The sequence below is a fragment of the Lytechinus variegatus genome, chromosome 1, assembly GCF_018143015.1.
Source record: "Lytechinus variegatus isolate NC3 chromosome 1, Lvar_3.0, whole genome shotgun sequence".
Taxonomy (NCBI): domain Eukaryota; kingdom Metazoa; phylum Echinodermata; class Echinoidea; order Temnopleuroida; family Toxopneustidae; genus Lytechinus; species Lytechinus variegatus.
The window spans coordinates 93,845,863-93,872,606 of record NC_054740.1 but is presented as its reverse complement, the minus strand read 5'-3'; the positions used below and the strand labels follow the sequence as shown (position 1 = coordinate 93,872,606).

Here is a 26,744-nt window from a genome sequence, read left to right as displayed (position 1 = left end):
ATTTGATGTTGACGCCGCCGCCGCCGTCGGAAAAGCGGCGCCTATAGTCTCACTCTGCTTCGCAGGTGAGACAAAAACTATCTGTAAAATTTATTCCATGACCAATTTATTGCTAAATGATATATCTAATTTTTCCCATAAAGCAAAGAAAGAGGAGGGGGGGGGAGTCATATAATTAATTAATTACATTTTGGAAAATAATTAACTTGGATCCTGATGATAGTCCTTGTGTCATTTTTTTTGACAAGAATAAACAATCCCCAATATTTTTATTGGTAATATAACAGGATTGACATCACTTAAGTTAAAACATTCAAGACAGTATGGCTATAAATATTTCATCTTATAAATGATTTCAGAGTGATCCTCTACATACAATTGAATTTACAACAGAAAGAACATACTGTCATCCAAGTTGGATTTATTTTAAGGATACAATGAAGATAAAGTTAAGATATAGAGCTAAGATAAATTCAAAATAGAGTTCGATATGCACAGGAAATAAATTATGCAGGAGAACCTATTCACAGATAAACTTATGTTTAGAGTCAAAGGCAAGACAAACACATAAATAAATATGTATTCTCGAGGAAAAAAACAAATGAAATATGTCAATAATCGATTGGTCTATATTTCACATTTACAGATAATCAAGTGGTCAACCTGTATGACAATGGAGATAAAACTGATGGAAGCCTAAATGTCACAATGAGGCCTTAGTTGAAGCAATATCGAAGTCTAGTTACTGAAAATCTATCCCTGATAATAAAATTCCTAGATCTCACCATTATATCCCTTTCAAATTAAACTGAACTTGAAGGTGATCAGATAACAAGAGAGAATACCTATAGATCACATTGAATTCAGGGATGTTCATGATATGATGATGATGCACAGCGTTTGTAAAGCGCCATATATCTGTCAAAGACATGCAAAGGGGGATCTTTGAGGAGCCAGCCAATCTGGGTCGCCAAGAAGGGCGGGCACACAGAACTGTGACCTGCAGGTCTCTCCTCCCGATAACTGGTTGGGAGAATGCAGGTGGACCACTACACCAGGGTTTCCCCCTACTCTTATTTGAATAGTGCGGTAGGTTCTTAACATGCAAAGGTGTTGATTCTCCTCTACACAGGGCCTCCATTGAACGTCCTAATGATATTCATTACCACTTGGTCTATATCCACTTCATCTATCCTTCTGTTTGATCTAATCCCATACGCTCTAATCCTAATCCATCTTAAACCGGTGCTATGTGATAACCATTTGGTTCAATAGCCATTTAGACCATTTACCACTCTCTCCAATTATCAGGCAGGCTATTCTCATTTCTTCTAATATTCTCTTTCTTTAAAACTGGTAACTATAAAGTATATATGATTAGAAGAACTGCTTATAAAATAACAATCGGACAAATTACAAAATACTTAGTAGACAAAATTGGAAATTACACCTTGGTGTTAAGAGTAATTGATTCTAACCAATTGATGATGGACCAAACATTTATTACACCAACTGACAGTAAGTTGAGTTTAGTCATCACGATGGTGTTAGATAATCTGATAATTAGACCATCTACTAGTAGACCAAGTGAGTTTAGCCATGATGGTGTTTGACTATTGGTGAATTAGACCATCTACTTGTAGACCGAGTGGGTTTAACCATGATGGTGTTGAATGATCTGAGAATTAGACCAGGTGGATAAAATCCTGCAAGACATACATGTACATACATATGTCATAACCTAATAAATACAACTGAAATTTCTTTCAAGGGTCTATAGAGGCATTATAGGAAAATACATGACTGTATCCATTCAGTGAATTCATAAAATTACTAGAATACTGCTTCAGATTCAAGGTATACTTTCCCATTCCTGAGGGGGGGGGGGAGGGACAGAAAGTGGTTATAAATGTAACACAGTAAAAAGTTGTCCACAATACTTGGCAGGTGTTTTTTTTTTGTAAAGATATGTTTTTCCAGAGTAGGTGTCACAAACCCACTCTGAATTCTACAATTGGGTGATTGTGACTATAACACATCTTTACTACACGTTGGTCAGATAATGCTAATCAGGGAACTATCACAGTTTAGTAATGAACAGGCATTATGGAAGAACATTTCTGATTGGTTCCTAGTCAGTGATTTGAACAAAACATTCATGTAACATTGATCGTGATTGATCACTAACCATCGTTTTATGGATCCTTTAACACATTAGGGGAAGGCGGGGTAAGTTGAGCATAGGGGCAAGTTGAGCCACCAGCCCCAGGCCAATAATGAATGAGTCAGACATTGTGGTGGTGTCATGTATTGATGACCCATAGCATAACCCCTAACCCCACCATATTGTTTTCAACTTTGAAACAAAAAGTAGTTTTTTAGAGGAAAAATATGAATTTCATCCAAAAAAGTAAAAAAAAGAGTGTGAAATAGGTAAGTGCTTTATAAACACACACGTCTTTAAATATAATAAAGACATGATAACAACATTATTAGTCCAGGTATGGATCTTCATTCTTGTCATTGTCTTTTATATGATGGATGCATAATAAATGTGTGGATACAAAATTATCGCAATGAGTTCAGACTGGGGTAAGTTGAGCCAAACAGCATGGGGCAAATTGAGCCATGGTAATTCCTATGGTAATGTATCTTAAAAAACAAACCATAAAAATCGATTGAAATGCTGGCTGAAAGGAGTAAATTTACATGGCTGCTCTTTTCCTTTTAAAGGATGCTAGTATTTATAGAGAATTAGCAAATGAAAAGGCTTTAAACAAAAAATTGACATGCTGGTTCTCCCTTCATACATTTTGTACATAAGTTTTTGTGGCTCAACTTACCCCAGAAGGGGCTCAAACTTACCCCATATATGGGGCAAGTTGAGCCATTTGACATGGTTTTTTTTCAAATGTCACGATGACTTTCAGTGTGGGGATAGAAAGTTATATATAAGTGGAAAATATTTCAGAAGAGTTAAATTTCAAGGCAAGGTACTTATTTCGACAAGATTATTAATCATATCAATTCTAACATGCAAAAAGCAAAAACTGTCACAACTTACCCCGCCTTCCCCTATGCATTGAGGTACCAAACATATGCCTATCAGCATGTTAAAATAAGACACACAGTGAAACAGAACCCTGGTTCCAGTCTTAATTAGAGATACAACTGATTGATAAACCTCAACTATATGGAAAGCCATCAATGCCTTTACTTTTTCTACAGGAAATTTGCACAAAGTCCTTTGTAAACGAGGAGAAGCCCACTGAATTTCCAAGAAAACACTGGATGTATGAACATGAATCGTTTCGAGATAATATTTTGAACAAGCATGCATTTTAGATGTTGACATTGCTGGCTTTCAATAGTCGTGGTTGATCAGACTCTTTGTTAGGTGGAGCCCAGGAATACAGTCATACCAATGAGACTACACCAACTTTCATTTTTACCCTTATTGGAATCAAGCATTAAACTGATTGTCTTTCAAAAAATCTGTTCTGAAGTTTTTTGTAATCAATCTCATATAGATGTGTCATCATTTTTTAGTGGAATAAAGCTGACTATCATTTAGTTTCCTAGCTTTGTTACATGCTGCTTCTACGGCTTCTATAAGACATCTCCTGAACCCTCCTCTTTCAAGTTCATGGATAGCATCAATGGTTGTACCTCCTGGAGAACATACATCATCCTTCAGCTCTGACGGATGTTTGCCGCCCCCTAGCACCATCTTAGCTGAACCCTGAGAACAAAGATCAAAACCAAAATATCAGTATTAAACCATGAAATCAGGTTCTTGAAATTCGAAATCTAAATGCCCCCCCTTGATTCCGTTGTACATAAATGGATGTCCAAGTCATTTGAGATGTATTGAGGGGGGCATCATAGCCTCCCCCCCCTCAGCCGCAGTTCACACAATTGTGTTGAAATTTGGCACTATTATGAATAAAATATGCAAATTTATTTGTAAAAAACATTATTTGTATAGTTAACACCCAATTTCACTTCAAATTTTCATTCTTTTTCTCAGATTTCATCTTTGTAATCTTATTGAAAATCTATTTCCATAAATGGTGAAAGCCAAATTTTTCCTCATGTATATCTTTGTTTTGGAATTTTGTATGTATTTCTTTGCTTTTTCATGGTTTTATTCAATGTTTTTTTTCAATGGAAATTATAACAGACCATTTAACAACCAAATTAACCCTAATAAGACTGAGGGGGAGGGGCCAATTTAGCCCAACCTCAACATTTTTGCGATAAATCCGCTGCGCAAAATGTATGACCGCGTCACATGCTCACTTTTTACTTCCAAATCTAAATCATATGTGAAATGATCATCTTTTAAATATTTTGCTGAATCAATTCAAATTTAGAATAGAGTTGTATTCATAGTTATTTTCTCTTTAAACTGACACAGTACTCACTAATAAAGTTTGTGCAGCTAACTTGATTGCAATATCCCTAGGAAGACCCATCTTGACTCCTCCATCAGCAAGCGCATCAATCGCAACATATGCCTGTGAGATATGCAAATGAACAGATAACACAATAAAACATCAATATGAATGATAGATGAGTAAATATCTATAGGGATTTTGTAGATGAGAACTCTATCCCAGTCAGGGAAAAAAATTAATGGGGGCTCGGGCAAATTCGCCCCAGAAATGCTCAAAAGAGCCCTGGAAAATAAAAAAGAGCCCCCAAAAATCTACATTTACTGCAATGTTAAAGCTTATCCAAATTCAGATTGAAGCAGTAGGTTGTAAAAAGTAGCCCCTGAAAATAAAAAAAAAGAAGGTTTTGCCTGATCCCAGTCCAATGATTACACATGTCATCATAGTCACGTTAGATTACACTTGACATATACCGGTGCTGATACAGGTACCTGTGATGACGTCATGCAAGCAAAAATACAAATAACAAGTAGATAGGACATACATGTATGTACAGTGCCTTGATGTCATTATGTCAGTGTAAATCTAAAACTCAATGTGTGTTATTTATGAAGGTTATATGGAGTAAGAATCACTTTTACTTTATACTCCATCTGACCAAATATAGCTGAGATCAATTCAACAATTATTCTTCAGGGCAATAAAGGACAATTGAAGTCGGTGATGACAACTTTCATGAGACATCCATCAGAATTCAGAAGTAACTGTATGCATTAGAGAGCACATATGAAGTTTCCGATTTTTATTCTATTAAAAGACAAATGTAGTCAAAATATTTTACCAGTAGCATGAATTATGCGATGAATACAGATGTTAGCTCTCATTATATGCTAATATAATTATGTTGCAATGTTGGGACTCACTATACATGTACATCAGTATTTAGGTTGAGCTTGTAAATGTCCCTAAATAAAGAAATAACTCACATAAGCAGGTCCACATCCACTGACAGCCATAGCTGCATCAATAATACTCTCATCACCCTCGATACAGATTCCTAGTTTGGAGAATAGAGAATGAATCAAGCGATTGTCGCCCTCTTTGATGTGAGATCCGCAGGCAAAGACAGTAGCACCCTGTTGTATGATAGTTGGTGTATTGGGCATGGCTCGTACAACCCTTGACTTCTCTGGTAGGTTCTGAAGATACAGAATCAAACAAAGATATCAAGATTTCCTAAAATAAATAAATAAATATAATGGCAATCCTTTTACTACTGAAGACAATTGATCTGGTATATAATATTTTGATTTTGCTTTAATTAGACAGCTTGTATGTTGGTCATGAATATGCTTTCTAAAGCATTTTCCAATTAAGTAATATTTTTATATTTCAATTTCATTTTCTTTTTCTTTCCGGAATTCCCTATAGGCCTATATATGATGTTATATAACAGATTGTGTCTCATTTGTATGAAAGGGAAGAAACCTGAACCCAGTTTCTTGGGATGACCAAGGTTGCCTTCATATCGTCGTACGCACCACGAACCGTCCTCTCTGCGCACTTCGATGCGAAAGTTAAGCGCACTGTATCTATTCCACAAACTGTCCTCTCTGTTACATTGCCCACTGTGGCGTAAATAATCAACTTCAAGAAAATATAAAGATACGGGATGAAACTTTGGAACCTGATCTTTTTAACAAAGACACTGGTAAATAATTTGCTCTCCTCGTAGGTACACTTATTGCTGGTTTAAAAAAAAACTTTTCTTTAAATGCGTTTCCTGCAAAAGTAACTCCGCATCGAAGTGCGCAGAGAGGACAGTTCGTGGTGTGTGCGACGATATTAATGATCATCATATACTTGTATGGCTGTACCTTATAAATTGATGTAGTAACATTATCAAACATCAAAATTTATTGTCATTTTTTTTGTCTCACCTGCGAAGCAGAGTGAGACTATAGGCGCCGCTTTTCCGACGGCGGCGGCGGCGTCAACATCAAATCTTAACCTGAGGTTAAGTTTTTGAAATGACATCATAACTTAGAAAGTATATGGACCTAGTTCATGAAACTTGGCCATAAGGTTAATCAAGTATTACTGAACATCCTATTAAAGTTTCATGTCACATGACCAAGGTCAAAGGTCATTTAGGGTCAATGAACTTAGACCATGTTGGAGGAATCAACATTGAAATCTTAACCTGAGGTTAAGTTTTTGAAATGTCATCATAACTTAGAAAATATATGGACCTAGTTCATGAAACTTGGACATAAGGTTAATCAAGTATCACTGAATATCCTGCATGAGTTTCACATCACATGACCAAGGTCAAAGGTCATTTAGGGTCAATGAACTTTGGCCGAATTGGGGATATCTGTTGAATTCCCATCATAACTTTGAAAGTTTATGGATCTGATTCATGAAACTTGGACATAATAGTAATCAAGCATCACTGAATATTTTGTGCAAGTTTCAGGTCTCATGATTAAGGTCAAAGGTCATTTAGGGTCAATGAACTTTGGCCAAATCGGGGGTATCTGTTGAATTACCATCATAACTTTGAAAGTTTATTAGTCTAGTTCATTAAACTTGGACATATGAGTAATCAAATATCACTGAACATCCTGTGCGCGTTTCAGGTCACATGACCAAGGTCAAAGGTCAATGAACTTTGGCCGAAGTGGGTGTATCAGTTGAATTACCATCAAAACTTTGAAAGTTTATGGATCTGATTTATGAAACTTGTACATAAGAGTAATCAAGTATCTCTGAACATCCTGTTCGAGTTTCAGGTCACATGATCAAGGTCAAAGGTCATGTAAGGTCAATGAACTTTGGCCATGTTGGGGTTTTTTGTTGAATAACCATCATCTCTCTGTAAGTTTATTGGTCTAGTTCATAAAAAGTGGACAGAAGAGTAACCATGTATCACTGAACATCTTGTGCGAGTTAGAGTAGTATTCAAAGTCAGCACTGCTGCTATATTGAACCGCGTGATGCAGGTGAGACGGCCAGAGGCATTCCACTTGTCTTTGTAATAGGCCGATAATTATTTTTTCTTTACAGACTAATGATGATTATACTAACAAAATTATTCTTAAAATTTAAAATCTCCAGATTGTAATAAAGAAAAGACAAAATTGAAATTGAAACCTTCCTACCCATATGAGAATATATATTTATATATTCAAATTTTATGCAAACCATTCTTGTGCAAACTTTGTCTTTTCATACTTTATTAAATAAATAAATACAAAAGGTTTAACTTACATGTACATACATGTACTAGAAACTCAGTAATTTATTATTGATACTTTAAAACAGGTGCCCTATACTATGTACAGCTTATTGTAAGGAAGTGCAGTTACAAACAAATAACTTCTTGATCCTGCATTTCTCTAGAATCTAATGGTTGTCAATCACAGATCAAAGGAATTCAAGAATAAATTCATAGGGGGAGGGAGAGATTCACAAAGAGTTACAACTGTGTCACTTATAGTCAGCTCAAATTCTGATGTGTACCTTATATATAACATGCAATCCAATTGATCATTATGCATCCTTTTAGCATGATTTGACCAATGCGGTGAAGAATGCCTTCTTCCCTGTACACAAGTAAGAAGTTACATGTAGGAGTGACTCACACATAAAGCTTCATGAAACATCCCCAGGTTAATCATCAGAATATTTTTTGTCTCCGGGCAGATCCAGGATTTATCAGGGAAAGGGGACAGGGTTAAAAAAATCTGTCAAGCCAAATAAAGGCCTAAGGAGACCATCATTTTATACCCACTCTTGTATGTCTCTAGCCTACTTTGAAATCAATAAACTACTTTCCATTCTTATTTCAATTCTATTAAACTGGTCTTACACTTTCTAGATAATCTAACGAGATACCAGCAGGCAAGGATATGAAGATATGATCTCTTGTTAAAAACGGAGCTATTTCTTTGATGACAGTGCCAACTAAGTTTGGTTTGGTGGCCAAGAAGATGGTGTCAGCGGTCTCAAAGATCTGCTTGTTACTGCTCGTTGTCTTTGCTCCAAGATCCTACAGTAATAAAATAAAACAGAGAGTTTGGTTAAAACTTTGGAGAAGCCTGGGACTATTTTCTGAAAATCATTAATTGACATTCCCTTATGATTCTGAACCAATAAAGAACATGAAAAGTTGTCAGATCAGACCATTAGTCAAAAAGATTATTATTGGAAGTTTGGAACCCCTCAATTTTGTCAATTGTTTTCAGTTGAAAAGATATTAACAAGTCTGGAATATCGGGTTTTGGAAACAAACAAAATGATTTAATCAAGATAGTCACGTTTCTTGCATTCTTCCTTAGACTCAAATAATAAACATGTATATAAAGCACTAGCATAATAATATTCTTGTTATAAGCTACTGAAAATTGTGGTATTTTGAATAGCTAATATCAAGTTTGTCACATTAATTCTGTAAAACAAAGTCTTTCTGAATAAGAAACCTGGTAAACGTTTGTTTGTTGAAGCATTCAATAATTCTATAGAAGGAATAAAACTTGCTATCAATCTTCAATATTATTTGGGGTGGAGGTACATTACATCCATTAACAAGAATCTTAACTGGAAACATCACTATGTGAGCATATATGCCAAATTTAGGGATTTACAGGACAAACATACTGACCATGATAATGCCAATCTCAATTTAGCACATTCCCCCCCGAACATTCACTATATGATATTACAACAATATTCAATGTTGACTCTCTACTTGTGGCGAGATGTACATAGATAACTGAAATTTATCCAAGGAAAGAGATTTGTATGGCTTACATAATTTAAACGCATGATAAAGGGACTTGTAAGCATGAAATTATCTGCATTTTCTACTACTAGTTACTACATGATAATAATAGTCAGTTCTTGGAGATGCACAATACCATACAAAATAGTCTTCATAAGTGTGGAAGATTTGTTTAAATTTTTTGGCAGGGCTAATACAGCTGCTTATTAAATAGGTATAATTCTTACACAGATTTGAATCTGTCTATATTGATCTGATTTCATGGGGTAGGTTGTTCAACAATTTTGTGCCATTTTCCCCAAAGCTACATCACTACAGGTCTTGGATTTTACATGTGCTTCTCTGAATGATATCACCGAGGTAAGAAGGGGCGTTCCCATTCCCAAAACAAGAGTGAGGATCTGTAAGACAATAAGATAAATTACCCCAATAACTCTTCGGTTCCTATCTGATGGTGCACTAGCAATGATCCTCTCTGCTCCTACAGCACCTAAATGAATAAAAAGATAAAACAAACTGAAATACTTGGGGGTTTTTTGCCTAAACATGACCACGCAAGGGCAAAATCTCAATTTTATACTGCATTACAATAATTTTTTTTTTATGATAGGAAAGAGACTAGCAAACTCCACAGTCCACAATAAAACATTGCACATGCATGTCAAATACTAAGTAATGCATGAATGAATATATTCTGAGTATGTCTTTTTTATTCACCAGAGTGCTCAAACTTTAATTTTGAGCATATTTTTCTGGGGCCCTCTGTTGGTGAAGGTCAGAATTGGAAACCACAAACTCTCTTTAATTTACAATTAATGTACAATTTCTGAACAGAAAGTTTAATGAAATGTGTGCAACTCCTGGTTATTACAATGTTGATATAATCAGTGTAACCAAAACTTGGTTAAGTGATTCAAATCCAACTTTAGCCAATACTATTAAAGGATTCAATCTTTTTCATCAAGCAGAACTACAGAGCGGGATGGGTGCACTGATCTCTAAGCAAGAGATGATCTACATGTAGAACCTGTAGCCTATAAACCTCACCTTGTCCATCTTGTCTCATCTCGAAAAAATCTGGAATAAAATTAATCTGAAAGTTTATGTTAGAGGAAATGTCATTCTCTTTGTGTGGTGTACCTGCTGTACTCACCTCCTCATACTCAATACCATGACATTATTAACCATCTCATCATTATGGGGGATGTTAAAACAACTCATTCAAATTCATCTATCATGATCATGGTGGTTAACGAACTACACATTGATGAGTTTGCCACACACCTGAGTTTATGACGGACGGTCAAGCAACCCACTAGGAATGATCGCATAGATCTTTAATATGATATTCACAGATCATCCAGGGCATTATAGCATTATCAAGGCTCCTATAGCAAACTCAGATCATGCAACTGTATTGATGATAGGGTCATCTCAACTCTCTTAATTTAACGTCATTAAGAGTTCTGGATGCCCTCTCTTGTTGAAAGTCATCTGACAAACCTTAGATCACACACTGTATCAAAGATCTTATCAGTAAACGACAACGGGCCTATGATTCTGATAATGGTGTGGTGTTTTGAAAGGTACAGAATCTAGTTCAAAGAGAAACATCAAAGTGCAAGGAATCGTTCTATGTTCAGAGGGTTCAAGAGCTAAAGAAATGTGAAACTTCCCTATGGCATCATCAGATCTGGAGCATGGCTGGGGTCATCAAAGCCCCGCTTAAATTACCAACCTGCTTTGGCCACAATGACTCACAGAAAGCTGCTATGAGCACTTCGCTGGAGTTCGTAGCCAGCTTCCATCAAATCTTGCATCCATACCATCCTACCTACAGTCTTCTTCAAGACCACCTACGATCCATGCACATGAAGAGTTCAAAATCTTGAGCCCTATCAAACTTATCAGGGAATTCGTGTTGGAGCTGGCAGAGCCACTTTCGATCATATTCAATATTATTCTTGGTACTGGGTCTATTCTTCCACTTGGAAAAGAGCAGTGATTACTCCCATTCCAAAGAAACAAAAGGTTTCACCACTGGCAGACCTGCCGCCTATCTCTATTACTGCAGTATTTTCAAGAGTGGCGGAAAAGATGGCACAGTCATGACCCCTCTCCTGTGATTGACCATGTAATTTGGTAATGTGTCGAGCAGTTCCACCACACACTACCTGATTAGTCCTATTCCAGTGATCTGTAGTTTCCTTGATGGATGAAAAATAAATAAGCCCATGTATGTGTGGTTGTAAAGGGGATGTGGAGTGAGGGTGTCAAAACACACTTAAACATTTAAATCTGATTTCTTAAATGTTTGAATAAGCCTATTACTTAGCACACTATTCATGTACTAATTAAAAATTGCAAGAGCTGCGCTTACTATATAAGCAAATTTGCAGTGTGGTTCACCGTTATATTCTTTTTTTTAATTGCCCCTGGTTCCTGTAAAAAGCCCATGAGCCGGGGGCAATTTTTTTTTTGAAATTGCCTCTAGATTGCAGCTGCTTATTTCAAGGCCTGATTACAATTTTTTTAGGAGGGATGAGCAGCTGAGTGTAAAATATGTAACATTCTAGGCAATTTATTACAAGTATCAAGAAGGACAAAAATTAAGCTTTAATATATTTTATCAGTTTTCAATGCACTTCTTAGATTTGTATACATACGTTGTATTACAAAGGCCCTGTTTGAGCTCTCTTTTTTTAAGAAAAATAACTAAATTCAGATTCTAGAGTGAAATCACTGCACATAAATGTACACAAATTTTTACACATACTTCTATACTTTTATGAAACAAAACAAACAAATTAGCAAGATTTGTAGAAGAGAACTTAACAATCTAAATTTACCAATCTCCCCATGGATAGACTTGAAAGGCACCAAATTATTAGTTGAAGCCAAAAGAAAAGGAAAAGAGTGGTCTATTTCTTTTATATCAAAGCTCTAAACAACAACAAAAACAGACATCAATGCTCCAAACACTCAAACAAGGCAAAAGCGATTTTGTGTCTTGCCCACTGATGAATATAACCAGAAATATTAAGATTTGCGAGGGCACGCATCAGAATTGTATCAAAACTTTATTGTGAAATGACTGAGATGGAATAACACTTGTCATAAAAGCCTTGCATGTAAACTGTAATGTTGACCTGAAAATGACCTTTGACCTAACAATGTGTCCTCCAACTGCAGCATAATATGCAGGTCACGTAAGTACATCTACCATCCAAGTTTTGTTCAAAAGTGACTTACGGCTGCGGAGTTTTTTTTTTTACCATATTCCAGTACTTGTCGTAGTTTATACCTTTTGTTACAATATGTTAATGTTTTATACCAACTATAGGACCCCATTGGAAATAAGCCTTTTTGCTTTCATGGGCTATCCTGTTAAGGTATTCTTCAATTTCATTGTAATCTCTTGTGATATTCTTGACGAATAAAATCAATCAATTAGGTGTCATAAGAGCCTTGCATGTAAACTTTAATGTTGACCTGAAAATAACCTTTGACCATACCATGTGTCCTCCTACTGCAGCATAATATGCAGGTCCCCCAAGTCCTTCTACAATCCAAGTCTGCTTGAAAAGCGACTTACGGTTGCGGAGTTAGGTATCATAAGAGAGTCTTGCATGTAAACATTGACCTGAAAATGACCTCTGACCTTAACATGTGACCTCCGACTGCAGCATAGCATGCAGGTCCCCCAAGTCCATCTACCATCCAGGTTTGGTCGAAAAGCAACTTATGGTTGTGAGTTATGTGTCATTAGGTTTGTGATGGACGGACACCGGATGACATTTGGATCCCTAAGTCTGGCCTTCACCTCTAGTGGGCGAGACAAAAAAAGAGAAACAATCCCATCCTCATATTTCAGTTTAAAACACAACCCCCACCTGCACCCCTGATGAAAAAAAGGATATAAAAACAAATGATAAAATTTAAAAAATAACAAATACAGGACTTTGACCTATCTGGAAATGAAATATTCTTTCCTCTGAGTTTTCATGTATTTTCTTACAAGAGTGAAAAAAATGAATAAAAAATAAACATAGTTCTTGCATTTTAATAAAAAAATGAACATTTAAGATATTCCCCATTTAAAAGCAAATCCAGTCTCCAAATAATGAAACATGCGTAGTGCATTCATTTTACCGTGCACGGCACTCATTCGAAGTTACCAATGAAAAATAAATTTTAAATGTATGGAAATTAGTAATTTTGCTCACAAAAGCGATGTTTTTAATGATTTTTCAGTGTGCTACTTACAGCATTGGCATACCATAGTCCAACCTGTAGATTCCCCACAGGCAGGATGGTTGCAGTGAACAAGTAGTGCACGGCGGCATTTGAAGCACGATAGCTCAGTCGGTAGAGCGGGGGTTTCGGATTCCGGTGACCCAGGTTCGATTCCCAAGTGGTGCGCTAGTGCCCTTTGGAGTTTGGTAAGGCATTTATCCTCATTTCCAGGTCCCTCGGAGAGGACCTTAAGCCGTTGGTCCCTTGGTTGCTTGCTCACAGGCATTCATGCTTTTTTAGCAGTCAGTTAAAAAAAAACTCGGTACACAATGTATTGAACCCTTGAGTGGCAGTGAGCACTTGTTCACTGCTACCATCCTGCCTGTGGAGAATATACAGCCAGGTACATGATGAGGCGCGATAACTCAGTCGGTAGAGCGGGGGTTTCGGATTCCGGTGACCCAGGTTCGATTCCCAAGTGGTGCGCTAGTGCCCTTTGGTAAGGCATTTATCCTCATTACCAGGTCCCTCGGAGAGGACCTTAAGCTGTCGGTCCCCTGGTTGCTTGCTCACAAGCATTCGTGCTTTCTTAACAGTCAGGTAAAACCTCAGTATGACATGCGACATGTAGTACTATGGTATGCCAATGCTGTATTGAGCACACATTTTAAAAAATCATTAAAATATCACTTTTGTGACCAAAAATACTAATTTCCATACAGTTGCAATTTAGTCACTCACACATTGTACGAAGTTAGTACGGTATGTACTAACCTCGTACAATGGACCGTGTTTGACCCTGGATTTCGAAGTAGTCGGCAAACATCGCTTCATTGCTGAAGTAATATTTGACGAAACTCCTTCTCGCTACGCACCGGGGCTCTTGCCAGTAAGTAGCAATGGGGGCAACAAATAGGAAATTATTTTAAAATCATAATCATTAAAAAAAAACAAATTTCGCTTACCTCGGCCTCGAAAGTGACTTCGCTTGTCTCTTCCACGGAAATACAAGGAAGCCCGTAGGTGGCGCTAATAATTTCACAACCTTGATTCAGCTCCTCGGTAATTTTATAACTGTATCTAAATTCTTTGAATGCGCAATCCTTATAATTAATTTACTAATTATGGGCATCAATGAATGAAATACCTTCAAAAACATAATTAAAGATTATTATTGGTGATGATAACACTTATTTGCAATGAATTTAAAAAGATGACTAATAAAAAAAAATGAAAATAATATACGTGCCTGGAAAGAAACCAGCAGTACAAGCTTTAACGAGCGTCAATAATACGTATACGGTATCCCAAAGTCTATACAATGAAAAGATTGGACACTTCACGGACTTTGCGTAATGCCTTGCGTAGATTTGCGTGTAGAAGTAGTGTAGGTGCCTAGTCTTTCCCTTGTCGTGTCTTTGATATGAATATAAATCGCGCGCCCTCTTTAGGCGAAAATTGATATCCGCGCTGAGCAGATTCCATCTCCGTAAAATCTTCACTAAAGATCAAGAAAATATACATGTTTTTTAAAAGAAACTTCAAGGAGAAGTCACGGAAGGATCTAAATGATTCGGTAAGTGTCATAGCAGAATGTGATATATAAAATTTTAAGGGAAATTTAATGTGGGCAAAAGCCCAGCAAACTTTAACTGTGTCATGTGTGTCGCGTGCATACGACTGATATTCCTTCGCACGTGAGATGCTTTGAACCCATGGGTGCAATTTAGTAACTTAGAATAATTTTTGTATTGAACAGAGCGCTCAAAAACTGGAATTTTGGGCATATTTTTGTGTACGCCCTCTATTGGTGGAAAGTAATATGGCAAAACAATTTCCATTTTCAAGATATATTTTTAATAAAGAAAAAATATTAGAATCAAATTAGGCCTAACTTATGATTAAGAATAAGAGCCAAGTTTAGGCACGGCCGTAGTCACTAGATGGCGCTGTCGCAGAAGTGCTCAAAATTTGTCAATCAGTGCAATCGCATAGCGATATCGTCAAAATTAAGCCCCTGTCAGCGCGGATGAATATGATATTTTCTCTTTGTGATTGTCCTCCCGTGCGATGAAAAATATGTCATCGTAATGCATAGGACTTTCGCGAGCTACCGAAGTCATTTTCGTGCCCCAAATTCCATGAAATCTTCCAAAAATAACCATGAAAGTGTCGGTAAGTCAAAAATGTCTTGAGTTGCTCTCAATTCTTACCTTATTTAGTTGTATTTCTTGCAAAATGGGTCTCGAAGTGTTCTGGATTTTCCGTTGATTGTGAAACTTGAATTGATTTCCTTTCTGTGTCTTGCAGTGAAATTGCAGCACGGGGAATCGCAAGGGCTGTGGAAGCCCTTCTCAGTGAGGTTTACAAGCTGAGCTGCCCTTGAATTTGGTCGAATTTCGAGCCATTTTAATTGCGCGCACGGGATGATTAATTAACATCACAATTAGAGATCAAGATTACGTCACGTACGTGCGTACGTGTGATACACAGAAATGAAATTGAACTTGAATCACACGGAATCACAGTCAAGAAATGCTTTGTTTTCTTTGTTTGCTAAATGATATCCTGAATTTAAAATCATGAATAAACACCAGAGTAATGACATGAAGGAGATAATCATGGTCATATGAGGAATAACTAGATATTTTCTGAAAACGAGTGAATATGATGGAGCAATAATGTGCATGCACTGGAAAATGAACATTCACCTCACTGTCAGTGCCGTGGTGTCAGTCACTCAGTGCTTTACTGCCTTTTACTGGCCTTTTCTTTGCACTGCCGCCGCCACCATGGCCACTGGATTTCTTTTGCCAACTAGATTAAAACTCATTTATTAATATGTTTATTGCAATTTTTGAATAAATGGTAATACAAAGTGGAAAAAAAATAATGAAGATAAAAATAATTTGGACTAAAAACTTGTCATGCCATCACCCCCCCCCCCCCCCCTCTAAAAAATACACACTATCTTGAATGACTCGTTTAATTCAATTTGCATTGAAAAAAATAAATAATTGTATTTATGCACTTTTTATTTCTCATTGTTTCTGCCAGAATATCAGATGCCATCATGAGTACCTCACCACCAGGTTGAACTCCTAAACATCTTGATAATGACTATCTACTGAGATATATCTTGCCTTCTTGAGATTGGAAGTTTTAAGTTCAAGTCAGAGTGACCTAAGGCCCTACTAACAAGAAGAATCCAGATTTACATAAAAACAAATCCCACGAAAGATACAAACTGATTAAGTGGATGTTAAAGCATGCCTTTCGCAGATCTCCAAGCACCAGGAATCATAGGCGGCGGAAGTGGGGGGGGATGTATCCCCCTAAATTTGAGGTGGGGAGGGGACAATTCCCCCCCCCTCAATTTTTTGTTGATAACCTTATTTTTTAATTTTTTTTGGCTTGTCAATTTTCAATTTTGTTTCCTGTGTCCCCCCCCCCCCCCGAGATATTATTTGGTCACTATTTTTTTTTTTGGGGGGGGGGGGGTCAAAAGATTTTGGCGGTTCCCCCCTAAAATTTTTGGCTTCCGCCACCAATGCCAGGAATGATGATGTTCAACTGAGAGTTGCTGAAGTAGAATCTCCGTTTGTCTGTGAACTTGTTATAGAGAATGATTATTCCAGGACAAGTTAGATGATATTACCCAGCCCATAGCATACATCCCAACAATGGAATGGAGGCAATATACCCCTGTAATACGTGAAGTATCATATTATCTTCAGGTTGGTTTGGAAAGTCTTCTAGTCAATATTAACGTCTGCCCAACAAAATGGTACTATCTGGCAATTTGGTGGTTCAATCACAAGCAGAAAAAGTTTAGTAAATTGACACTAGTAAGATAATTAAACAAATATAATACAGCCAAACTGTCTGACCCCTTACTTGACTACTGACTTAACTAATTATTAAAAAATGACAAGGGATGCTTAGGCCCTTTGTAACCATTGCATTGGGCAGACTTTGAAGCAGATGACTAGAATTCATACTTTCATGAAGATGAAGGAACATCAAAATGATTATTACAATTTAGCAAATATGAATTTATAACACTGTCATGGTTATAAAAAATAATGAATTTCTATCATGTAAAATGACAATACAATGTAATAACTGCAATAAAGTAATTTCATTTCCAAAAGATATCTTCCATAATTTAATAACCAAATTTCTCAAGATAATATTTCTTCTGCACAAAGTGTATGAAATGCTCAGTGTAAATCATGCTGTTTATAAATCTCTAGGAAATCTTTTTTTTTTCAAAATGAAAATACATGTAAACTTAATCAAAACCAGGGGTGGTTCCAGGATTTATCCTGGGGGGGGGGGCACATTTTCAGGATGAAAATTTGTCGAGCATACTTTGATGAAAATGGCATATTTTCATTACATCTTGACTGTGGCTCTCAAGGGGGGGGGGTTGAGCCAGATATGCCCTCCCCCAGATCCACCAGTGATAAAAATCAACATTTGTGAAAGATTGCATACCTTAAACTGAATGGGTAAATTCAATGAATATGTCTAAAAACAAAATGAAACTAACATGTTTGGATAAATTGCTTATTTTTGTTTCAAGAAAGAATTCATTAATAACAGCTTAGAGTTATTGAGAAAACATCAAGAAAAAAAAACATTCTGATATGCAATAATTATATCTGTTATATATATGCTTTGTTTTTTTTTTCAAAAAATTTAATCCTTGACAGGGGAGGGGGGGGGCTAGTGTAGTAGTCAAATTCACCCCCCCTTTTAAGTAAAATGCTTTATCGAAATAAGATTATGCTATCATTTATAAATTACTGCATTTTGGAGCCCATTAAAATTCAAAATGAATCATAGAGGGCAGTGCCACACCTTATTCACTAAAATAAAGGAGGGGCATGCACAGCTGAAAAATTTTAACAGCAGGGGCAATAATTTTCACCGCAATGTCAATAGTACTATTAGATATCTTTTAAAAATCCTGAAAACACATAATTAAAATGAAATTAAACTTCTCCCAGGAAGTGCCCCTGCATTACAGTCCTTGACCAATATATTCTCAAGAGGTTCCATAATTCCTTCTCTTCCCATGTAGAGTCGATTCGGGTGCGAATGTGTCTGAAAAAAAAATGATAATTAAGAAAAAAAGGATCATTAGTAAAAATTGTAGAGTGAACAGAACATATCATTTTTTTAAAATTTAGCAAGCAAAAACAAAGATTGATCTGGCATTGGAAAATAAAAGGAAATTAATTAACACCGCCCCCCCCCCCCCCCCCCCCCCCCCCGCTTCAACATTTTTTGTTGTTTGCTTCTGCTTACAACTTTATAAATTCAACTGATACATACACCTTTCAAAACTTTTGGCTCCATTATTATGATTATGCCACTGTTCAAGTATTATTTATTTGAAAACCAATGCTAAGACTACAAGGTGAAATGAAATTATATAAAGAAAAAAAATATTTCACAAAGTATAAAATCATAATTATGTAGGTCATGTTAAAATTCGACCCTGGACTGGACTCAAAATTAGATCAAGTGTAGTGTAGACAAAATGTAAATTAGACAAAGTGTAGACCAAATGGCAATTAGAATTTTTTTTAGACCAAATGGGTCAAGCCCATTTGGTATAAAGACTAAAATATATGTATATAGGTCATGCTGAAATTAGACCAACTGGACATTTCACAAAATGAGAATTAGACCAAGTTTAGACCAAATGGGTTTAGCCCATTCGGCATTAGACTAAATGAGAAGTGGGCAAATTGCATGTGAACCAAATGAATATACATATTTACACTGTGGAACTGCATGATATAAAGCCAATTTTATGTACCAGTATTTGACAAAGTAAAAAAAATATAATTATGTAGGTTATGCTGAAATTAGACCAACTGGACATTTCGCTAAATGAGAATTAGACCAAGTGTAGACCAAATGGCAATTCAGTAGACCAAATGGGTTTAGCCCATTTGGCATTAGACTAAATGACAAGTGGGCAAACTGCATGTAGACCAAATGAACATACACCATGAAAACACATTTCACACTTGGGACTGATATAGAGAGCCATAGCAGACGACAGAGATGTGTACATGATCTGCGTCCGCAAAAAATGCGCACGCATGTATGTACTAACATGAAAAACAGCATATGGGACGATCTGACAAAAAATTGCACATGCGGGGCTATTTAAGAGTCGCAGCAGAGGACGGCTAGCAGACGCCGACGGGCTCGCGCATTTAGCGAGCACATCGTGATCGTTTAAACTATCGATAGTAACTACAGTGCATAACAAATGTACCGCGATGTCTATGACTTTTTCGACCCATGTTGGTGCTAGGAACTTGCTCTTTTTTACAGTTTAAATGAATTTTACGTAAGTTTTAAGTGGTTTCACATGATAAATTAAACATCAAGGAATATTTTGATATCATTCTTGGGGACAACAAACACATTTTGAAATTCTTGTTGTCCTGCCTAACTACAGTGCATAACGCATGTACCGCGATGTCTGACTTTTTCGACCCATGTTGGTGCTATGAAATCGCTCTTTTTTACAGTTTAAATGAATTTTACGTAAACTTGTTTTAAGTGGTTTCACATGATAAATTAGATATTAAGAAATTTTTTGATATCATTCTTTTGGACGACAAACACATTTTGAAATTTTTGTTGTCCTGCGAAAACAGAAACATGAGAAAAGCCGTAATCATCATGGTAATGGAAACTGACGGTGTAAAAAATCAAGCACTAGCACTTTTCCAAAAGAAAAAGAGAAAATAATCCAAACATTGTCAACCTTACTTTGCCACACATAGAGATGTAACTGAGAACAAGGTTATATCATAACCTTGTTCATTCAATGAGTGGTATGGTAGTGGATCGTATTACCGAACACTTTTCATGAATTTGATCATATCAAACACATTATTCCAATAAAATTAACCAAATTTTCACCATAAATACACAAATAGCTACAAAATATAAATATGCAGAAATTTTGCCGAAATTATTTTTCATTTTTACGACATCAGCTTCCAATCAGACCCCTCTTCGCAAGTGAAAAATTTTGGTCACTTGAAAAGGTATCGTATTACCGACCGTGTGTTTTCTATGGGAAAAGTTGGCCGTTGGGAAAACATCAAAGTCACTGATTAGCTATTTTGACCATATTTTGTTTGAGGATATAAAGACTTTGAAATTGTGTTTTTGATAATTTTTCATCATTTTTCTATTTAAGTTCCCTTTGGAAGGAAGTTGCAAAGGTTTGAGCGTATTTGATTATTTTCTGACGCATATGATGCGCGCGTTCGGTAATGCAAGGCCAGTCGGTAATACAATCACTCACTATAGTGAGCAAGCAACTGCAAGTGGCTGGCACTCATGGTTTCAAATCGTCTTGTGTGTGAAGGATTCATATGCACCTGGTGCACGCGAATCTTTCACACCATTTTTACTAAAATAACTATGACTTTACATCATAGCTATGAATTGTACTTTTTCTATAACACTTACCGAACCATATGGATCGTTTGTTGAATTCTCTTTGCTGTTTTTTTTAATAAAATAAGAGCATTTTTCGTGATCTTCACGCAGATGCCTCTTGATCAGCGTTGATATCAATTTTTGCCTAAAGAGGGCGCACGATATTATTCACCAAGCCGGTAGGCACTTAAGAACCAAGTTTGAAAGGATACTCATAAAATTATGTCACTCTCGCCGATGAATATTCATTAGATCGTGGTCGTGCGTGTTCAATACACACCGAGTGCATGCATGCAGAGAGTTTGTATTGAACATGCACGACCACGATCTAATGAATATTCATCGCGAGAGTGACATAATTTTACGAGTGTCCTTTCAAACTTGGTTCTTAAGTGCCTACCGTACCTTTGTTTACGGTGTTGCAAGCTAGCTGCATTCTAGGCGATCAGCATTATTTTCTTGCTCGTTCAATCCACTTTCATCATCATCTTGTCAAAAGATGGCGTACTTTACCAATAAGTATATACATGTACATGAGATACAACCTGTTGATTTTTGGTACAATTTCCTATTACCATTGATTACGCGCTGACGACTTGAATTGAGAATGTTCGATACGAAAAATTGCTTTTCGATTGTTGTTTGCGTACTTTCCACCGCAGTATTAAGGACGGATCGAACGGAGTATCCTGGTTGAGACTTGGAGGTAAGCGATAAAAACAGTTTTATAAATAATTTCCAATTCATTTAAAAAAAAAAACAAACCATTAAAAAAGAAATCATTAGTGGAGAAATACTGAAACGTTTGGCGTTTTTTATTCCCTCACATTCGTGTGATGAATGAAAACGTCAAAGTCCACTATGAAACCACATGCGTTGTGCGAGGTTTTTAGCACTCCTAGTACCAATGAGGTCCAAACATTAACATGTATGGACCTCATAGGCGACATTACCCAAAAATATGGGTTAGACAATGCTGTTCTGATTTCCAACCCAAGACTTTGGTAAATGTACGCCTTAATACAAATTGGAGTTACGTGATATGACTTTCATTTGTTGGGGAGACATTAAAAGTATTAATTAAGTAGTTCAAATTAAAATATATTATCATTAAACTTACATTTCAGGCCCTTTTTGTTGATTTTCGGTGAGCGTTCCACACAGCTGCGACGAGTGATCAACTCCGAAGTGATACGCGAACTGGTCAGCTGATCGGTCAGGTGATCGGTAGATTATCTTTTTGTCAGACGTTCATAATTTATGTAAAGCGTATCAATCTTCAGTATCTTGATTCCAAAGTATCAGTATTGCAGATAAATGTCATTATTGATTGGAATCAGTGGCGGATCGGGGGGGGGGGGGGTGGGGGTGGGGGTGAGCATTTCTGCCCGATCCCCCTATTGAGATTTGTAGTAAATATTTTGGAATTAAATACGTTGTTCATACTAGTTATGCGACCCCTCCCTTATGATGATCACAGCATTATTTGTAATGGGGATATTTCGTTCATAATTATTCTTGTCTCTTCTTTCTCCTTTTTAGCCTTTTTTGCTTGTTAAAACCTTTTTTCCTTTTTTTTTTTGGGGGGGGGGGCTCGCCAAATTTTACGTGGGTCAAAATTACCTTCATTTTTTTAGTGACAATCTTTTTTTCATTTGTCCAGTTCTACGCGAGACAAAATTACCTTCGATCATTATTATAGTTAAAAACTTTTTTTATTTTTTATCTATTTATTTATTTTTTTTTGGGGGGGAGGTTGCCAAATATCACGCGAACGTTTGTCAGCTTTTACTGTTTTATTCGACTTATAATCAAATATTAAATGGGGCTTACCACAGTTTTTTTTAAAGTCAATTCATAAGAATATTCCTCCTCGGGATTTGAGCTTTCTTTCATGAAATATCAATTTTTTTCATGATTACCAAAAATACTTAAAATTTTTTATCGGTGTATGCCTATAAAGCTTTAGCTCATGCGTTGCGCCTGCCATATTTTAATGCTGATCAACTTTATGCTTTTAATGAATTCCTAAAAACAATAAATTCTCAGATCATCAATTTTGTCGCAATCGAATAATTCGATTGCGTCTCTCTATCAGTTTTGAATATTCATAAAAAATATCAGCTCGTGCTTTTTGCTCATCATTTGATTAGTAAATTCTTCTCTTATATAATCGAGTCGGATAGATAGATAGATAACTAGAGAGAGAGAGTTGGGGGGGGGGTCCCTCAGCTACTTGTCCTCGCTTATTTGTTATTATTTGTTATTATGCTCATGTTGTGAGAGCTTTGTGTTTTCACATTTTTTTCTTTTTCAACCTTTTTATTGTCTCGGAGCTTCCCTCTATTTCTTTACACTATATTATAATGTAGTCCTGTTTCAATCATTGGCGGCGGAAGCCCCAAATTTTAGGAGGGGACAACCTAAAAAATTTTGACAAGCAAAAAAAAAGGCTCTCAACCCAAACATTTTAGGGGGGACGTAGGAAAATAAATTGACAAGCAAAAAAAAAAGGTCAACAACAAATTTAGGGGGGAACGTCCCCGCTTCCGCCGCCTATGGTTTCAATTCTTTTTTTGTTCTCATTTCAATGAAAACATCATTATTAAACTGACGTACATGTAGAAGACTTTATTACGAAATTTTGACATTGTTTTGTTTCATTTGTTTGGCTTTCTTTTTTTCTTCTCCTCATCTTCTTTTTCTTCTTACTTTTTCCCTTTCCTTATTTTCTCTTCAGTATTTCATTCAGGTATCCGCCAATTTATACAACACCAAGCATATAGAGGCGGATAATCAGTGAGGGAGCATGACGGTGTGCCGCTCTAAAAAAAAGGAGGAATATTGGAAGAAAAAAAAAAGAAGGGATGGGGAAAAAATAAAGAAAAAAAAAGATGATGATGGCAATGACGATGATGAAAATTATCTTGGTGATGATGATGGTTGTGGTGACGGTTGTGGTGATGATGATGGTGATGCTATATGATAGTGGTGATGATGATGATGACGAGATGTAATTTTGTTATTTTGTCTTTGAAAAAATTAAGTAGTGCAAAGTTGAATTCATTTAAAGTTTATTATGAAAATAGCAGAAAAAAAATTGGTATGCGTTCGAGGAAAATCCATCCCCCACCAATCTTTTTCAAAGGTAAGATTTTTTTTTTGCCCGGGGGGGGGCCACTTCCATTCACGAGTGGATACCATGCGCGACCATGGGGTCTCGAAAAGCACCCTAAACACGTAATTTCAATATTCTGAAAATGCACCCCTTAACAAGTATTGGCGTGTGAAACCCTACCCTTAACAAGTATTGGAAACAAAACGATACTCTTGGCAAATATTCCCTGAAATGAACCCCTAAACAAGTACAGGAATGTTTTATTGTTACGGGTCCTTCGGTCGTCGGCTTTACCTTATTTGGTTTAGTACGACCCCACCTTCTACACCTCGCGCAAATCGGACTCTAAACACGAAGTGTTGGAGCAAAAAGGACATCCTTTATAAAACATTTTGATTTTGTTTTATCATCCCCGCAAATTAGACCCTAAACACGACGGTTTTCCTAGCGAATTAATAGATACCCTTTTTTCGTTATTTTTGTGTTTTTGACACCCTTATCACGTTACGTAGGTAACGTGCCCTATCGTGAAAAGGACATCCTTTTTACGTTTTTTTTTGGTCGCGCATGGTATCCACTCGTCAATGTAAGTGCCCCCCCCCCGGCCCCCGGGTTTTTTGTGACGGCGTAGGCCTTTGCAAGCAGCTATTATTATGGTAAAAAAGTAAATGAAATGTCAAGAAATACATGATAATGATTTTTATGGTACATTTTAGTAGGCCTATATCAATTCATACTTGTTATCAAAAAGAAAAAAGTGGGTCGTTACGGACCATTAAAAATGGGAAATTTGGGCATTTTATATTTAGGATAGAGCAACTGCTCGTTATAGACGTCACAATAAATCAAGCATTCTAAATTCTATCAACTCCATTTTTTGTCAAATAACACCTTCATCGATATTTTGAAATGATTTTTCTCATATTTTCATCATCTTTTTATCAGGGTGAAATTCCCCTTTAATTTACAAAACAGATTCGCAAACAATATCAAGAGTAGTGGGAGGCAAGGGTGGAAATCTAAGGTAGGGGACCAGGGGCTGGAAAACAGGCAAAAAAAAACAAAAACAAACTAACAAAAAAAAAAAAAGGAAGGTTTATCACCCCCAAAAGAAGGTCGTCTCGTCCAAAATACATGTTTTACTTCGATTTAAATGATGTAGGCCTATTTCTTTCCATCATATATAAAAGAACAAAAATAGTAGGGGGACATTTGATAATGTGCCCCTACTATTTTGGGTTAGGGGGAAGTGTCCCCCTGGGATTTGCGCCCATGTGGGTGGGGGGTGCTGCACCTCCTTTCGGAATCATTATGGAACAGTGTGAATAGTCGCTGTGATTTCGATCTCATACCTATAAAAAAAATAGAACAAAAGAACGCCTTGACCACAGGCCAAAATGCCTAACAATTTTTCCGCGGCATTAACAACTCTCGTAAGGGGCGCTCCATTTATAAATAGAGTTGCATGTGTAGCTGTCTATGGCAACAGAATCCATCGCAGAATTGAAGCCAGAAGCGTGGGAATTTGGCAGAAAATTCAAGAAAAGAACCGGTGAGTACCGATTTAAGAGTAATTATATATTCATTAACATTTATTGAATCATAAGAATAAAGATTTCTTACGGAAAGAAAGCTTAGTTCTAAGCTAGGGCTGCCCAAATGCGCGTGAGTGGAGTCTCAGTTTCTTAACACGGGTAAGTATTGCGGTGTCGCCTAGAGTGGTTTTTAGTATTACTAACCTCGCATGTTGTTGTGGTGAGTGAGTGGCTGGATGAGTAACGTTTTACGTTACACATATGGCAAGGTGTGGGACCAGAGTCTACGGCTAAGCTTGATACGCTTTTGAAAAAAATTTGATACAGATATACGGTATAGGCCCTATTCTACTTACCTGCAGAAAGAAGACCTTTTGTGAGCGTCAGTGCGACATTTCCAGCCCCAACAAAACCTATCGTACCAATCGACATACTTAAACGATGATTTAGAAAGCTTCAGAAGCACAATAATCATAAAATATGCTGTCGGTGCATTTGGTTCTCAGCTCCTCGCCGGCCTCGGGTCAGTCTCGGGTTATTGGCCCTTGGAATTGCATTGGGCGATGATGCAACTTGCAACGTGGGCAAAACAATAACACGTGCAACGTAGTCTACAAAAGCAAACCCGGAGGAGGTTATATACCAAAATTACCCCCCCCCCCCCCCCCGATTTACTCAATAGAAAGGAAGGAAGGAAGGAAGGAAGGAAGGAAAGAAAGAAAGAAAGAAAGAAAAAAAGAAAGAAAAAAAATGGAAGAAAGAAAACAAGGACGGTATAAGAAAAATTATGAAGAAAAGAAGAAAAAAAAAGAAATAAAGAAAGGGGAAAAGACGAAAGAGGGGGAAAGGAAGGGAACTGGGAAAGAGGAGAAAGATTAAACAGAAGGAAAGGGGGAGGAAGGAAGGAAGGAAGGAGAACGATGAGAAAGATTAAAAACATTACTGAAGGTGTAAGGGAAAATAAATAAATGGCAATATGGAACGGGAATTTATGGTGGGAAGGGAAAAGAAAAAAAGGCAAAAAAGAAACGGGAAATGAGAATGGAATGAGCTAATCATTAAGGCAAGGGTGATTTGAAAATGAAGAAAAAGGAAAAGGAGAAAGAAAAAATAAGAACACGTATACGGCTGTGCTTCCGAGGATTGAAAATAACGAACGGGAAAACATGTTTTCTTCCCTTTCTTTG

The 26,744-nt window shown here is 36.7% G+C and overlaps 1 protein-coding gene across 1 annotated transcript; it reads right to left on the bottom strand.

Moving 5' to 3' along the window:
• Window positions 1–3,079: 3,079 nt before the first annotated feature.
• LOC121429015 (pyrroline-5-carboxylate reductase 1, mitochondrial-like) lies at window positions 3,080–26,086 on the bottom strand. Its single transcript, XM_041625913.1, has 6 exons — window positions 25,914–26,086; window positions 9,609–9,673; window positions 8,272–8,451; window positions 5,384–5,596; window positions 4,428–4,520; window positions 3,080–3,742 (listed from the first exon to the last, which is right to left on the bottom strand). The coding sequence occupies exons 1-6, from the start codon at window positions 25,987–25,989 to the stop codon at window positions 3,539–3,541; spliced, it is 831 nt and encodes a 276-aa protein (XP_041481847.1). The 5' UTR covers window positions 25,990–26,086; the 3' UTR covers window positions 3,080–3,538.
• Between the last annotated feature and the right edge of the window lie 658 nt (window positions 26,087–26,744).

Excerpts from the sequence above, each read along its gene's own strand:
- LOC121429015 (XM_041625913.1), bottom strand. The coding sequence starts at position 25,989 with ATGTCGATTGGTACGATAGGTTTTGTTGGGGCTGGAAATGTCGCACTG. Across the intron at positions 8,452-9,608 it reads GGAACCGAAGAGTTATTGGG|GATCTTGGAGCAAAGACAAC; the intron begins GTAATTTATCTT and ends TTATTACTGTAG. Across the intron at positions 3,743-4,427 it reads TAGCTGCACAAACTTTATTA|GGTTCAGCTAAGATGGTGCT; the intron begins GTGAGTACTGTG and ends CTTTGTTCTCAG.